Source organism: Leucoraja erinacea, chromosome 11, assembly GCF_028641065.1.
Source record: "Leucoraja erinacea ecotype New England chromosome 11, Leri_hhj_1, whole genome shotgun sequence".
Taxonomy (NCBI): domain Eukaryota; kingdom Metazoa; phylum Chordata; class Chondrichthyes; order Rajiformes; family Rajidae; genus Leucoraja; species Leucoraja erinaceus.
The window spans coordinates 54,028,053-54,045,129 of record NC_073387.1 but is presented as its reverse complement, the minus strand read 5'-3'; the positions used below and the strand labels follow the sequence as shown (position 1 = coordinate 54,045,129).

Here is a 17,077-nt window from a genome sequence, read left to right as displayed (position 1 = left end):
TCCGGGAACCTCAATCTCCACCTTAAAAATGTCCATTGCCCTGGCCTCTACAGCCTTCTTGAGCCTTCTCCTGACACTTACAATCACACAATTGGAGGCAAGTCTCAATGCTTAATGCACTGGTCTAAAGTTGTCCATTACATGCTGTTGCCATCATTTTTTATTTTTCCAACTATTGAAATTAATATTGAGCATTTTCTATAAAAGGTGACTAATCAGTTTTGCTAATATTGCTGCCAGTTGACATAATAACATGCTTGACATTTATGATTTATAATGCATACGGATATTTACATGGAAAATTATTGGCATTAGAGCAAAATACAAATCCAGTTTTACAGTCAATATTTGTGGTAACATGTTGTTTAAGAAGGAACTGCAGATGCTGGAAATTCGAAGGTAGACAAAAATGCTGGAGAAACTCAGCGGGTGCAGCAGCATCTATGGAGCGAAGGAGATAGGCAACGTTTCTGAAGAAACCAGACTGCAGAAGGGTTTCGGCCCGAAACGTTGCCTATCTCCTTCGCTCCGTAGATGCTGCTGCACCCGCTGAGTTTCTCCAGCATTTTTGTGTACCTTTGTGGTAACATGGACACAAAGTGCTGGAGTAACTCAGCGGGTCAGGCAACATCTCTGGAGAAAAGGGAATAGGTGACGTTTCCGGTCGAGACCCTCCTTCAGACTAAGAGTCTTGGGGGAGGAAAACAAGAGATATGAAGAGGTACAAAGTAGGTATGTTGCAAAGCCTACCTGAAGCGTCGCTGAAAATCTGTCCCAGCCCGTGTGCGCGATTTTGGCGCCATTTAGAGGGGGGCGGGTTTAAAACGCGATTTTTCACTAGGCTGTTCAAATCGAGGTTTTTCAGCCTAGTTAATCATTAACGAAAAATCGCTGGAAGATTCCGTAGCTGGAGCTATTTTTAGTTTTAAGGGCTTTCTATACTTGTTATAGTAGATTAAAAATTAACCTCTAAACCCCCGACCGCCGGCCGGATCTCATACAGGGGAAAACGGAAGACAGGCTGTTTATTTTTACGTTAAAAAGGGTTTTCTTAAGATCCCTTTATACAAAGTTTAAAGTTGCGAGTAGCTCATTTTGGGCCCATTATATCCCGCAGTATTTTTCAGGGCATTTGGGGGCACAAATCAACCGCAATGTGAACGTTCTAAACCAGCCCGTTCACAGGATCCCACTAGAAAGCTGATTTAAATGGACTTTAATTTACAGCAATTGAACACTAAATTCCTTCCATTTGGCCTATAAATGAATGTAAATGAGACATTAAATCATGTTTTATTGTGAATTATTTGTGAATATTATTTGGACACTTAGGCTATTTAAAAATGTTAATCATTTATTAAGAAATGGATAGATGTTTAGATCTAGTAATTGAAGTCTGAAATTAGCTACAATTGGGTAACTAACTAATTATATGCTTTAATTTCAGGTCATCCAAGTAAGATTAGTTTATATTTGTTTCAGAATGCTTCAATCTATGATAACTGATATTTTCTTTCAGTTCTCTTAATTTTTAAGAAAATTATGGGCTTTTGACTGTCCTCGATCACAGCTTTTTTATATGTCCAAAGAAAATCAATAGGGAACAAGATGCTAATTTCCGTGTATGAAAATGGCCATAACTTTTTAAATACTTGAGATATGAAAGTGAATTAGGTGTCAAATTAAACTTATTTTTATGCTTTATCTGATGGGATAAATTACAGACTTGATTTTTAAAATCTCAAAATTTTGTAACATTGCTATACAAAGTGCAAATGAATGAAAGGTATGCAAAAGGACAAATCAAGGCCAGCAACGATGATCAAAGAACGGTGGAGCCCACAATGGTCCATTGTTGGCTGTGGGGTGGGTGATAACAAGTGAAACTAAGCAGGACGACAGTGAAACTAGCAGGAAGATGAGCGTAGACACAAAAAGCTGGAGTAACTCAGAGAGTCAAACACCATCTCTGGAGAAAAGGAATAGGTGACGTTTTGGGTCGAGACCCTTCCTCAGCCGACTAGGGTGGGGGAGGGATGGAGAGAGATGGGAATACAAGGGTTACTGTAAGTTAGAGATCAATATTCATACCGCTGGGATGTAATATAACTAAATAATATTGGAAAAAATATACTTCTGAAGCAGGTTAATATTATATGAATGCAACGTTTTGTATTTCCATCTGTAGTTCAGTTCTAACATATGTCTCACTAAACCAATAATGTCCAAGCCAGTAAGAGATACGTGTTAGGTGCATTTCTTCACTGATGTGATTCAATCTGTGAGGCTGGGGCACCAGTAGAATAAATGGTGAACCAGGTGTGGACTCCTATATTGCGAGACCAAGCGCCGGCTCTGCGATCATTTCGCTGAACACCTCCACTCAGTCCGCCTTGGCCTATGCGATCTCCCGGTTCCTAAACACTTAAACTCCCCCTCCCATTCCCATAAGAACCTTTCTGTCTTGGGCCTCCTCCATTGTCAGAGTGAAGCCCTATGCAAATTGGAGGAACAGCACCTCATATTTCGCTTGGGCTTCTTATATTGAATAACCATATAACCATATAACAATTACAGCACGGAAACAAGCCATCTCGACCCTTCTAGTCCGTGCCGAACACATAATCTCCCCTAGTCCCATATACCTGCGCTCAGACCATAACCCTCCATTCCCTCCCCATCCATATAACTATCCAATTTATTTTTAAATGATAAAAACGCACCTGCCTCCACCACCTTCACTGGAAGCTCATTCCACACAGCTACCACTCTCTGAGTAAAGAAGTTCCCCCTCATGTTACCCCTAAACTTCAGTCGGCTTAATTCTCATGTCATGTCCCCTTGTTTGAATCTTCCCTACTCTCAGTGGGAAAAGCTTTTCCACGTCAACTCTGTCTATCCCTCTCATCATTTAAAAAACCTCTATCAAGTCCCCCCTTAACCTTCTGCGCTCCAAAGAATAAAGCCCTAACTTGTTCAACCTTTCTCTGTAACTTAGTTGCTGAAACCCAGGCAACATTCTAGTAAATCTCCTCTGTACTCTCTCTATTTTGTTGACATCCTTCCTATAATTAGGCGACCAAAATTGTACACCATACTCCAGAATTGGCCTCACTAATTATTGACTTCTCTAATATTGACTTCTCTAACTTCAAGTAGCCCTTGCTTTCCCTCTCTCTCCATACCTCCCCCACTCCCCCATCCTAGTTCTCCGACCAGTCTGACTGTCCTCCTGATTAACTTTTACGTGGTATGCCTCGTTGTCAGCTTCCCCCCTAGCTAACAATGGTCTATTCTACACCTTCCTTGATCCCCATCCCCTTTGATCTCTCGTTTTCACACCTTGCCCTTCCATATCTTTCTTTTTCCTCACCCTTGACTCCCAATCTGAAGAAGGGTATTGACCCATTCCTTTTATCCAGAGATGCTGCCTGGCCCGCTGAGTTACTCCAACTTATCTTTGATTATCCTGTTGAAGAGAAATGAAACAGGAAGGCTTTCCAGTTTATATATATAACAAACAGCGGTGACTTACCATAGAAAATGTCCTTATGTCATCATATTGATTTATGGGGAACTTCTTTGTTTATGATTTATATACATAGCGACTAATATATCAGCGCCGTGGCTGAGAACGGAATCATTTCTGCATAAGCTATTTCCAAAAGATAGATTGCCAGACGCCTCCGCTGAAAACTTGCTGTCCATTCAAAATAGTATGAGGCAACAAATTAACTACCCTCCAAACCTGTAGTATCCTTCATGAAACTTATCAGATCATAATGTACATTTCATCTGCCTTCACAAAGACGGGCAAGAAAGGAAGTCTAATTGTGAAATATATCAATGATGAGGGTGAAAGTTTATTGGCTTCATTCACGTGATGTTTACCCATGGAGAAATGTATATATATCATTTTTTTTTAATTAATTAAAACCAGTCATTGAAAAATAAAGGTGATAATTTATTCATTAGAACTGAGAGACGTTCATAAGTTCAGACTGTAAGTTCATACGTTCTAGGAGATGAATTAGGCCATTCGGCCCTTCAAGTCTACTCCTATGGCTGATCTATCTTTCCCTCTCAACCCCATTCTCCTGCCTTCTCCCTATAACCCCCGACACCCGTACTAATCAAGAATCTGTCAATGTACACCATAAAAATATCCATTGACTTGGCCTCCACAGCCGTCTGTGGCAATGAATTCCACAGATTCACAGCCCTCTGACTAAAGAAATTCCTTCTCATCTCCTTTCTAAAGGTACATCCTTTTATTCTGAGTCCAAGCTTCTGGTCCTAGACTCTCCCACTAGAAACAACCTCTCCACATCCACTCGATGCAAGCCTTCCGCTTAGGTAAGTTTCAATGTGGTCTCCCCTCATCCTTCTAAACTCCAGCGACTACAGGCCCAGTGCCGTCAAACGATCATTCTCATACTGGGATCATTCTCGTAAGCCTCCTCCGGACCCTCTCCAGAGCCAGCACATCGTTCCTCAGAAGGCATCACGCATGCATTAGTCAGCATCTCAGTAACAAGGTCAAGGTTTCAAGATTTCAAGGTTACTTCATTGTCGCATGTACCAATTAAGCTACGGTGAAATTAGAATTAGCATACAGCCATACTAAACGAGAAGCAACAAGGCATACAACTACATAAAAGTTAACATAAACATCCACCACAGCGGGTTTCCCACGTTCCCCACTGTGATGGAAAGCATTAAAGTCCAAGCCTCTTCCTCTTTTATTCTCCTGCGGTCAGGGCTGTCGAACCATCTGCCAAAATATGCATGGTCTCACAATAATGCTATCAGTAATAAAATGGCGAGAAATACTATCAACAGGGAACATGTGACAGATAAAAATGCTGGAGAGGCTCAGCGGGTGAGGCACCATCTATGGAGCGAAGGAATAGGTGACGTTTCTGGTCGAGACCCTTCAGGGAAGGAATAGGTGACGTTTCTGGTCGAGACCCTTCAGGAAAGGAATAGGTGACGTTTCAGGTCGAGACCTTTCAGGAAAGGAATAGGTGACGTTTCTGGTCGAGACCCTTCAGGGAAGGAATAGGTGACGTTTCAGGTCGAGACCCTGAAGGGTAACAATCCGAAACGTCACCTATTCCTTCGTTCCATAGATGCTGCCTCACCCGCTGAGTTTCTCCAGCATTTTTATCTACCTTCGATTTTTTCCAGCATCTGCAGTTCCTTCTTAAACAGGAAACCTGTGGTCGGTTTTACGCAAGTCAATGAAAATTAATATATTCTGCTTCTTAAAATTGGAAACATGGCAGTGTTATTTACTGGCTTGAACCTACACAGCTGCTGCTAAATGGAATTTTTAAAGGGCTGTTTTATTGAACACTAACATTTGGTTCTTCAGGGACATGGATGATGCAGCTTGTCACATCTATAATGCAATAAATCAGATTACAGGTCATTGATTTTACATCACATTTTCTCAGAAAGTAAGGACCAATTTCAGCCTCTCCATTGAAAGCAAACATAGGGTGAATACCTTGCCACTACCACACAAACCAACCTCCCTTCCATTCCATTCCGTGTATGTCTCACGCTGCCTCAGCAAGGCCAGCAGCATCATCAAGGACCCGGCCACCACCTCTTCTCCCCTCTCCCATCAGGCAAAAGGTCTAGAAATGTGAAAACGCACACCTCCAGATTTCCAGCTGTTATCAGGCAACTGAATCATCGTACCAACATCTAGAGGGCAGTCCAGAACAACTGTCTAGCTCATTGGAGACCCTTGGACTATCTTTGATCGGAATTTACAGGGTTTAACTCACAATAAACAATATTCCCTTGTCATGTATGTATCATCATCATCGGCGGCCATTCAAAACAAGTATGACTGTCCTCTCATAGAATCATAGAAACATAGAAAATAGGTGCAGGAGTAGGCCATTCGGCCCTTTGAGCCTGCACCGCCATTCAATATGATCATGGCTGATCATCCAACTCAGTATCCTGTACCTGCCTTCTCTCCATACCCCCTGATCCCTTTAGCCACAAGGGCCACATCTAACCCCCTTTTAAATATAGCCAATGAACTGGCCTCAACTACATTCTGTGACAGAGAATTCCATAGATTCACCACTCTTTGTGTAAAAAATGTTTTTCTCATCTCGGTCCTGAAGGATTTCCCCCTTATCCTTAAACTGTGACCCCTTGTTCTGGACTTCCCGAACATCGGGAACAATCTTCCTGCATCTAGCCTGTCCAACCCCTTAAGAATTTTGTAAGTTTCTATAAGATCCCCCCTCAATCTTCTAAATTTGATAGATCATTGACAGATCTGGGTCAGGATCCAGTGGCGTGGAGTCCAAGACGACCGGAGACCCTTTTCTGCCGCAGCCTTCATCCGCCTTCCCAGCCGTTGTGACGTTAGCTCCACTAAGGTCAGCCATCGTCTTCCGCCTGTTCCACCGTTGAGGTCTTGGTTGGATTGCTCTTTGTCAGGGACCTCCCCCTCACCGCTATACCGCCATGGGTGGCCCTACTAGGAGCATAGCTCCAGACGGCATCGCTCTCAGGATCTCAGGACCACACAAGCTTCTCCACCACGACAAGGTGACAATACATGGAGGTATGTATACACTGTAAATGGCACGATTGTGATCATGTAATGTCCTTCCACTGACTGGTTAGCACACAACAAACGTTTTCTACTGTATGCATGACAATAAACTAAACTAAATTTTAACAAACGCACAGTCTTGCCCTGTGTTTGAGAATCGAGACGTGGAGGACATAGGTTTAAAGTGAGGGGGGAAAGATTTAATAGGTACCCGAGGGGTAACTATTTTACACGAAGGGTGGTGGGTGAATGGAATGAATTGCCAGAGAAGGTAGTTGAGGCAGAACATGGCATAGAAACATAGAAAATAGGTGCAGGAGTAGGCCATTCGGCCCTTCGAGCCAGTACTGCCATTCAATATGATCAGCTAAAATCAGTACCCCGTTCCTGCTTTTCCCCATATCCCTTGATCCTTTTAGCTCTAAGATCTAAATCTACTGTAACTCCCTCTTGAAAACACCCAGTGAATTGGCCTCCACTGCCTTCTGTGGCAAAGAATTCCACAGATTCACAACTCTCTGGGTGACACATGAGGGTGTTTTTTCCTCATCTCAGTCCTAAATGCCTACCCCTTATTCATAAACTGTGATCCCTGGTTCTGGATTCCCCCAACATGGGGACCATTTTTCCTGCATCTAGCATGTCCAATCCCTTATGAATTTTACATGCTTCCATAAGATCCCCTCTAATCCTTCTTTTTCCAGAGAAACAAGCCCAGTCGACTCATTCTTTCATCATATGTCAGTCCCACCATCCCGGGAACTAACCTGATGGTCATAGACTGCACTCCCTCAATAGCAATAATGTCCTTCCTCAAATTAGAAGACCTGAACTGCGCACAATACTCCAGGAGCGGTCTCACCAGGGCCCCGTACAACTGCAGTAGGACCTCCTTGCTCCTAAACTCAAATCCTCTCGCTCTGAAGACCAACATGCCATTAGCTTTCTTCACTGCCTGCTGTACCTGCCTGCTTACTTTCAGTGCCAGATGTACAAGGTCACCCAGGTCTCGTTGCACCTTCCCCTTTTCCCAATCTTGAAACCATTCAGATAATAATAAAGGTTGTGCCTGTGATACATCGAGAAATCTTTCAGAGACCATCCAAACTACTATTTTTAAAGTTTAGAGTTTAGACATAGAGCGCGGAAACAGGCCCTTCGGCCCACCGGGTCCGCGCCAACCAACGGCCCCCGCATATTAACAATATCCTATACCCACTAGGGACAATTTTTTCATTCACCAAGCCAATTAACCTACAAACCTGTACGCCTTTGGAGTGCGGGGGGAAACTGAAGATCTCGGAGAAAACCCACGCAGGACACAGGGAGAACGTACAAACTCTGTACAGACAGCGCCCGTAGTCGGGCTCGAACCCTGGTCTTCGGCGCTGCATTTGTTGTAAGGCAGCAACTCTACCGTTGCGCCACCGTGACCGCCCGTTTATTGTTGCTTTTTGCATATCTTTCATTCCTTTGATCTAAATGCCTTCGATATCTCTCGTTTCCCTTTCCCCTGGCTCCCAGTCTGAAGAAGGGTCTCGACCTGAAACGTCACCCATTCCTCTTTCTCCAGAGATGCTGCCTGTCCCGCTGAGTTACTCCAGGTTTATGTGTCTATCTACTATAAACAATCTACAAGTACATCATAATTCTAAGGGTGACCTAGTCAATACTTTTGAGTCAAAAGGGTACAAAAGTGCTGGAGTAACTCAACGGGACCGGCAGCATCTCTGCAGAATATGGATAGTTGACGTTTCGGGTCAAGACATAGAAACATAGAAACATAGAAATTAGGTGCAGGAGTAGGCCATTCGGCCCTTCGAGCCTGCACCGCCATTCAATATGATCATGGCTGATCATCCAACTCAGTATCCCGTACCTGCCTTCTCTCCATACCCCCTGATCCCCTTAGCCACAAGGGCCACATCTAACTCCCTCTTAAATATAGCCAATGAACTGTGGCCTCAACTACCCTCTGTGGCAGAGAGTTCCAGAGATTCACCACTCTCTGTGTGAAAAAAGTTCTTCTCATCTCGGTTTTAAAGGATTCCCCCCTTATCCTTAAGCTGTAACCCCTTGTCCTGGACTTCCCCAACATCGGGAACAATCTTCCTGCATCTAGCCTGTCCAACCCCTTAAGAATTTTGTAAGTTTTGTACTTCAAACTCACGTACCGTGTCGGGGCGTGTCTTCACACCCTCAACTGTGAAATCTCCTCAAGTTATGCCTACTTTGGAGAAGTTCTCCTCCTCTCTCCGCCAGGAGTTGTGCGAGACCCTCTCTCACTGTCCCCCCGCAGTGATCCAGAGATGCTGCCTGACCAGCTGAGTTACTCCAGCACTTTGTGTCCTTCTTTGGAGCCCAGCGTCTGCAGTTGCTTGTTTCTACAAGACTCTTGGGCCAAATGCCAGTGCCAACAAGTAAAGTGAAGGGAAGTGCAGTTCAGAGTCGAGCAGTAAACATGCCGCCTCACTGCGTAACATTTTCCTCATTTTCTGTGACTATCCAGCACTGACTTTACATGAGTTGGCAATGGGGGAATAACTCCAGCAATTTAATGGCAATGATACAAAATTAACAACATAAATTACTTAGATAAAAGGCAGTGTTTTTTTTAATAAACCTGAGTCAGTTTTCGTTCCGGGCTATTTGACAGCTTTCCAATTGAAAGTTGCAAACATTAGACCTTTAATGCTGACATTGCTTTTCCAAAATGTCTCCAATTTAGACCGGCATGCAAAATGTTTGAATATATAGACAAAGCTATATATTTATTTTCCACGACATTTACATTTTAGTTTAGTTTAGTTTAGTTTAGAGATACAGCACGGAAACAGGCCCTTCGGCCCACCGAGTCCGCACCGACCATTGATCCCAGCACATTAACACTGTCCTAACACACACTAGGGACATTTTTTTTTACATTTACACCAAGCCAATTAACCTACAAACCTGTCGGTCTTTGGAGTGTGGGAAGAAACCAAAATTCTCGGAGAAAATCCACAGGGAGACCACACAAACTCTGTACAGACAGCACCCGTATTCAGGGTCAAACCCGGGTCTCTGGCGCTGTAAGCCCTGTAAGGCAGCAACTCTACCACTGCGCCACCGTGCCACCCTATATGAGAGGACTGAAGCAGGGTCCTTGAACCAGTGTTCAATGATGATGTTGACAAAAAGGAAAAGCAGGGAACTTGTTATGGGGTAAAGGCAGCAACTCTACCGTTACACCACCATGTCGCTCCATGTTAAATATTTTAGCAAATTGAAATCGATGCATTGTCGAAACATAGAAACATAGAAACATAGAAACATAGAAATTAGGTCCAGGAGTAGGCCATTCGGCCCTTCGAGCCTGCACCGCCATTCAATATGATCATGGCTGATCATCCAACTCAGTATCCCGTACCTGCCTTCTCTCCATACCCTCTCATACCCTCTTAGCCACAAGGGCCACATCTAACTCCCTCTTAAATATAGCCAATGAACTGGCCTCAACTACCCTCTGTGGCAGAGAGTTCCAGAGATTCACCACTCTCTGTGTGAAAAAAGTTCTTCTCATCTCGGTTTTAAAGGATTTCCCCCTTATCCTTAAGCTGTGACCCCTTGTCCTGGACATGAGTTAACACATGAATTTAGTTGTTTTTTTCAAAGTTAGCATTTTGCATTTCCAATTTGAGTGTTGATTGAAGATTAGAAACATAGAAAAATAGAAAATAGGTGCAGGAGTAGGCCATTCGGCCCTTCGAGCCTGCACCGTCATTCAATATGATCATGGCTGATCATCCAACTCAGTATCCTGTACCTGCCTTCTCTCCATACCCACTGATCCCTTTAGCCACAAGGGCCACATCTAACTCCCTCTTAAATATAGCCAATGAACTGGCCTCAACTACCTTCTGTGGCAGAGAATTCCAGAGATTCACCACTCTCTGTGTGAAAAATATTTTTCTCATCTCGGTCCTAAAAGGTTTCCTCCCTTATCCTTAAACTGTGACCCCTTGTTCTGGACTTCCCCACCACGGGAACAATCTTCCTGCATCTAGCCTGTCCAACCCCTTAAGAATGTTGTAAGTTTCTATAAGATCCCCCCTCAATCTTCTAAATTCTAGCGAGTACAAGCCGAGTCTATCCAGTTCGACTGCATTTAATTATCTGCTTAAATTATGAGCAATGATCCAAATCCAATTGTGTACAATGAAAAGAATATTAAAAGCTAGCAATGAACATAGAAACATAGAAAAATAGGTGCAGCTTTTGATGATCAGTCATTCTATATATCATGGCTGATCAGCTAATATCAGTACCCCGTTCCTGCTTTTTTCCTAAATCCCTTGACTCCTTTAGCCCCAAGAGCTAAATCTAACGGGCCTGTCCCACTTGGCGACTTTTTAGGCAACTGCCGGTGACTGTCATAGTCGTAGCGGGTCGCCGAAAAACCGGCGACAACCTACGTCATCCTGGCGACAACACCTACGTCAGGAGAAGTTAAGCTACGCTCATTGGCGTCAAACCCACTGTCGTCGAAAATCTTTCAACATGTTGAAAATTTAGCTGCGATCATAAAGACTTTTTGCGCGACTGAGGAGACTAACTCCCGGCGAACATGTGGCGGCAAACTAGTCGCCTGTAGTTGCCTAAAAAAATCACCTAAGTGGGACAGGCCCATAATTCTCTCTTGAAAACATCCAATGAATCGGCCTCCACTGCCTTCTGTGGCAGAGAATTCCACAGATTCACAACTCTCTGGGTGAAAATGTTTTTCTTCATCTCAGTCCTAAATGGCCAACCTCTTATTCTTAAACAGTGACCCCTGGATCTGGACTCCCCCAACATCGGGAACTGTGGCCCCTGGTTCTGGACTCGCCCAACATTGGGAACATTTTTACTGCATCTAGCTTGTCCAATCCTTTTATAATTTTATATGTTTCTATAAGATCTCCCCTCATCCCTCTAAACTCCAGAGAATTCAAGCCTAGTCTTTTCAATCTTTCCTCATATGACAGTCCAGCCATCCCAGGAATCAATCTCGTGAACCTACACTGCACTGCCTCAATCGCAAGGATGTCCTTCCTCAAATTAGGAGACCAAAACTGTACGCAATAGTCCAGATGTGGTCTCACCAGAGCCCTATACAACTGCAGAAGAACCTCTCTACTCCTGTACTGAAATCCTCTTGTTATGAAGATGCCCCATCTACACTGTTCCTACTTGCTTGTGTTTGGCCCATATCCCTCTAAATCTTACCAATCCATGTAGTATCCAAATGTTTTCAAAGATGGCTGAGGTGGCAAAGGCATTGGGTTTTTGAGATGGATAGCGCATACCAAAAAGCTTTTCACTATACCTCTGTACAATGACAGCGTTTGATAGCGTTGGGTTTCTACGCACTGGAGTTTAGAAGATTGAGGGGGGACCTCATTGAAACTTACAGAATAATGAAAGGCATAGATAGAGTGGATGTGGAAAGGATGTTTCCACTGGTGGGAGAGTCATAGCCTCAGAATTAAAGGGCGCTCTTTTAGAAAGGAGGTGAAGAGGAGGAGGGTAGTTACTCATTGCCACAGAGGGCTGTGGAGGCCAAGTCAATGGATATTTTTAAGGCAGATTTTTGATTAGAACGGGTGTCAAGGGTTATGGGGAGAAGGCAGGAAAATGGGAGTAGGAGGCAGAGATCCACCACTGGTGGAACGGCGGAGTGGACTCGAAGGGCCGAATGGCCTAATTCAACTCCTATAACCTGTGAACTTGTAGACGTGTCAATAAGAAACTGAACTGAAACACAAACTCCATAGACAACACACGGCGTCAGGATTGAACCCAAGTCTCTGGCGCTGGGAGGCAGCAGCTCAATCAGGGTTGGATCCCGACTACCGGTGCTGTCTGTGCGGAGTTTGTACGTTCTCCCCGTGACCTGCGTGGATTTTCTCCGAGATCTTCGGTTTCCTCCCACACTCCAAAGACGTACAGGTTTGTAGGTTAATTGGTTTGGTAAGAGTGCAAATTGTCCCTCGTGTGTATAGGGTAGTGTTAATGTGCGGGGATCATTGGACGGTGCAGACTGGGAGGACCTGTTCCCGCGCTGTATCGCTAAACTAAACCAAAAACAGAGGTGCCTCTGTACTGGTGATGATTTTCTTCCTGTCAGTTCATAGTCATTGAGAATTTTAACATTAAAGATCTCAAAGCACAGAAGATTGATATTCGCATTACTTACCATTTTGATCGCATTCACTGGTCCAATGCTGTTTATATACATGTCGGTGTCAATAATGGTAGGCTTCACTGCAACAAAACATGGCAAGTTATTGAGGATCATCTCCGCCTTATTCTGAGACACTTAAATACTTTATTTCTCGCTGGATACACTTAGAGGAAAGGAATGAACAAGTGTACTCACCCCCTATATCGGGCCTGAGTTTGTTATCATAGCCTTTCAATAAATTGTTCAAAATAAGAGTGACGTCGCTTTCATAAATCTTCGGAGTCAGGACCCATGTTTTATTAAGCGTCAAGTCTTCATAGTCTTCATCTTCGTTTTTGCTGGAGCTGGGAAAATGAGTAAATGTCGCCAATCAGTGAAGTGATGGGCTCGTATACGCTGGAATTTAGAAGGATGAGAGGGAATCTTATTGAAACATATAAGATTATTAAGAGATTGGACACGCTAGAGGCAGGAAACATGTTCCCGATGTTGGGGGAGTCCAGAACCAGGGGCCACAGTTTAAGAATAAGGGGTCGGCCATTTAGAACGGAGATGGGGGGAAAACCTTTTCACGCAGAGGGTTGTGGATCTGCGGAATTCTCTGCCTCAGAAGGCAATGGAGGCCGATTTTCTGGATGCTTTCAAGAGAGAGTTAGACAGAGCTCGTCAAGTTAAATCAAGAGAGTTTATTGTCATGTGTCCCAGATAGGACAATGACATTCTTGCTTGCTGCAGCACAACAGAATATTGTAAACAAAAATACAGAACAGTTCAGTTCTCTATACACATAAATAAGCTCTTACACTCCTTTATAAGGTCCCGATGTTGGGGGAGTCCAGAACCAGGGGTCACAGTTTAAGAAATAAGGGGCAAGCAATTTAGAACGGAGATGAGGAAAAACTTTTTCACCCAGAGAGTTGTGAATCTGTGGAATTCTCTGCCTCAGAAGGCAGCGGAGGCCACCTAGTCTCTGGATACTTTTAAGAGAGAGTTGGATAGAGCTCTTAAAGATAGCGGAGGCAGGGGATATGGGGAGAAGGCAGGAACGGGATACTGATAGTGGATGATCAGCCATGATTACATTGAATAGCGGTGCAGGCTCGAAGGGCTGAATGGCCTACTCCTGCACCTATTGTCTATTGTGATATGAAAGAATATTAAAAGTATATACTTTCAGTCGACTTCCTCCTGCATCCAGTTGCAATAAAGTTTTCCTCCCACACTTTTCTCATTGCATCTGCTCTTTCATGTATCGAGGCTACAGTGAGCGTGAGTATAAATAGGAATGTGCCAAATTGGAGAGAGATTGAAGTTGGTGAGAACACAGTTGGGAAGGAAATATTACTTCATGCAATATGTAGATAGCAACAAGAAAATAATATATTTATAATGATGACAGGAGAAGTAAGGTTGATGATGTAAGGTGGCCAAACGTAAATCATTCCTTTAAGCTTCAGTTAAGTTTAGTTTTAAGATACAGCGCATAAACAGGCCCTTCGGCCCACCGAGTCCACGCCGGCCAGCGATCACCGCACTTTAAAACTATCCTACACAAAGGGTGGTGAGTCTGTGGAACTCATTGCCACAGAAGGCTGTTGAGGCCAAGTCAGTGGATATTTTTAAGGCAGAGATAGATAGATTATTTATTAATATGGATGTCTGAGGTTACGGAGAAGGCAGGAGAATGGGGTTAGGAGGGAGAGATAGATCAGCCATGATTGAATGGCAGAGTAGACTTGATGGGCCGAATGGCCTACTTCTGGTCCTATCACTTATGATCTCGTGACCTTATGACACATTAGGGACAATTTACATTGATACCAAGCCAGTTAACCTACAAACCTGTACGTCTTTGGAGTGTGGGAGGAAACCGAAGATCCTGGAGAAAACCCACGCAGGTGACGGGGGAACGTACAAACTCTGTACAGACGGTACCCATGGTCAGGATTGAACCCGCGTCTCTGGCGCTGTAAGGCAGCAACTCTATACGCTGTGCCACCCGGCCGCCCGTTAAGCTGAGAGGGAAAAGCTTAAACGAGATGTGCGGGGCATGTTTACCACGCAAAAGGCCATGGGTGCCTAGAACGTGCTTCCATGGGCACTGTAGTCAGGATCGAACCTGGGTCACTGGCACTGTAAGGCAGTAACTCTACTACCATCCCCACCACCAGCCCTATCTCCCACCACCCACCACACAGAGTCATAGATTCATACAGTGTGGAAACAAGGCCTTCAGCCAAACTTGCCTATGCATACCAACATGGCCCAACTACACTTAAAGATGATGTGGAGTTTGCACGTTCTACCCATGACCATGTGAGTCTTCTCCAGGTGCACTAGTTTCACCCCACACACCAAAGACATACAGGGTTGTACGCTAATTGGCTTCACTAAAATTGTAAATTGTTCCTAGTCTGTGTAGGATGGTGTTGATGTGCAGGGATCGCTGGTCGGTGCGGACTCGGCTGGGCAAAGCGCTGTATGTTACAGAGAAAGGTTGAACAAGTTAGGGCTTTAGTCTTTGGAGTGCAGAAGGTTAAGGGGGGACTTGATAGAGGTTTTTAAAATGATGAGGGACAGAGTTGACGTGGAAAAGCTTTTCCCACTGAGAGTAGGGAAGATTCAAACAAGGGGACATGACTTGAGAATTAAGGGACTGAAGTTTAGGGGTAACATGAGGGGGAACTTCTTTACTCAGAGAGGTAGCTGTGTGGAATGAGCTTCCAGTGAAGGTGGTGGAGGCAGGTTCGTTTTTATCATTTAAAAATAAATTGGATAGTTATATGGATGGGAAGGGAATGGAGGGTTATGGTCTGAGCGCATGTATATGGGACTAGGGGAGATTATGTGTTCGGCACGGACTAGAAGGGCCGAGATGGCCTGTTTCCGTGCTGTAATTGTTATATGGTTATATGGTTATCTCTAAACTTAAACCTGCTTTCAACAAAGGTGGCATCAGATTGGTTTAATGAATGGAGAGGATGTTTCCACTAGTGGGAGAGTCTAGGACTAGAGACCGCAGCCTCAGACTAAAAGGATGTACCCTCAGAAAGGAGATGAGGAGGGATTTCTTCAGAATGTGGCGAATCTGTGGAATCCATTGCCACAGATGGCTGTGGAGGCCAAGTCAGTGAATGTTTTTAGGCAGAGATAGATAGATTCTTGATTGGTATGGGCGTCAGGGGTTATGGGGAGAAGGCAGGAGAATGGGGTTAGGAGGGAGAGATATATCAGCTATGATTTTTGTTTAAGAAAGGACTGCAGATGCTGCAAATTCAAAGGTAGACAAAAGTGCTGGAGAAACTCAGCGGGTGCAGCAGCATCTATGGAGCGACGGAAATAGGCAACGTTTCGGGCCGAAACCCTTCTTCAGACTGATCAGCTTTGATTGAATGGCGGAGTGGACTTGATGGGCTGAATGGCCCAATTCTGCTCTTTTAACTTCTGACCTTATGAATGCAAGTTGAAATGCCCACCCCTGTACAATTAATACCCCAATGCATTTCCTATGTGAGATGAGGCATCCACTCAGGTCCCTTCTGTCCTGGGCCTCTTCCACTGTCAGAGTGAGGCCCAGTCAAAATTGGAGGAACAGCACCTCATATTTCGCTTGGGCATCTTATGCTCCAGTGGTACAACCTCAAGTTACCCTTCCCTCTCTCTCCCTCCCTCCCCCACCCTAGTTCTCCGACTAGTCTCACTGTCCTCCTGATTAATTTTGTGATGAAGGAATGGGTCGACTGGCCTTGCATTCGCTGGAATTTAGAAGGATGAGAGGGTTTCTTGTAGAAACATATAACATTCTTAAAGGATTGGACAGGCTAGATGCAGGAAAAATGTTCCCGATTTTGGGGGAGTCCAGAACCAGGGGTCACGGTTTAAGAATAAGGGGTAGGCCATTGATGACTGCGATGAGGAAAAACTGCTTCACCCAGAGAGTTGTGAATCTGTGGAATTCTCTACCACAGAAGGCAGTGAGGGCCACATTTTTCAATTGAGAGTTAGATTTAAATCTTAGAGCTAAAGGAATCAAGGGATGTGGGGGAAAAGCAGGAACGGGGTACTGATTTTGGATGATCAGCCATGATCATATTGAATGGCGGTGCTGGCTCGAAGGGCCAAATGGCCTAATCCTGCACCTATTTTACTATGCTTCTACGTGTGCTGATTGGATCCCTCCTTGTCATCTCCCCCTCAGCCAGTCAAGAACCATTCTACACTCCCATTGTCACCATCTGCTTTGATCTGCCGTTTTCACACCTTACCCTTGTCCACACATCTCT

At 44.3% G+C, this 17,077-nt stretch overlaps 1 protein-coding gene across 3 annotated transcripts in view; it reads right to left on the bottom strand.

Moving 5' to 3' along the window:
- Positions 1-17,077, bottom strand: part of gabrg2 (gamma-aminobutyric acid type A receptor subunit gamma2) — a 97,953-nt gene that overhangs the window by 78,552 nt on the left and 2,324 nt on the right. For all 3 annotated transcript variants that reach the window (XM_055643308.1, XM_055643307.1, XM_055643309.1), the window contains 2 exons: positions 12,990-13,138; positions 12,807-12,874 (listed from right to left, as the gene is read on the bottom strand). In XM_055643308.1, the coding sequence (XP_055499283.1) occupies positions 12,807-12,874; positions 12,990-13,138 (217 nt within the window). The remainder of the gene's footprint in view (positions 1-12,806; positions 12,875-12,989; positions 13,139-17,077) is intronic.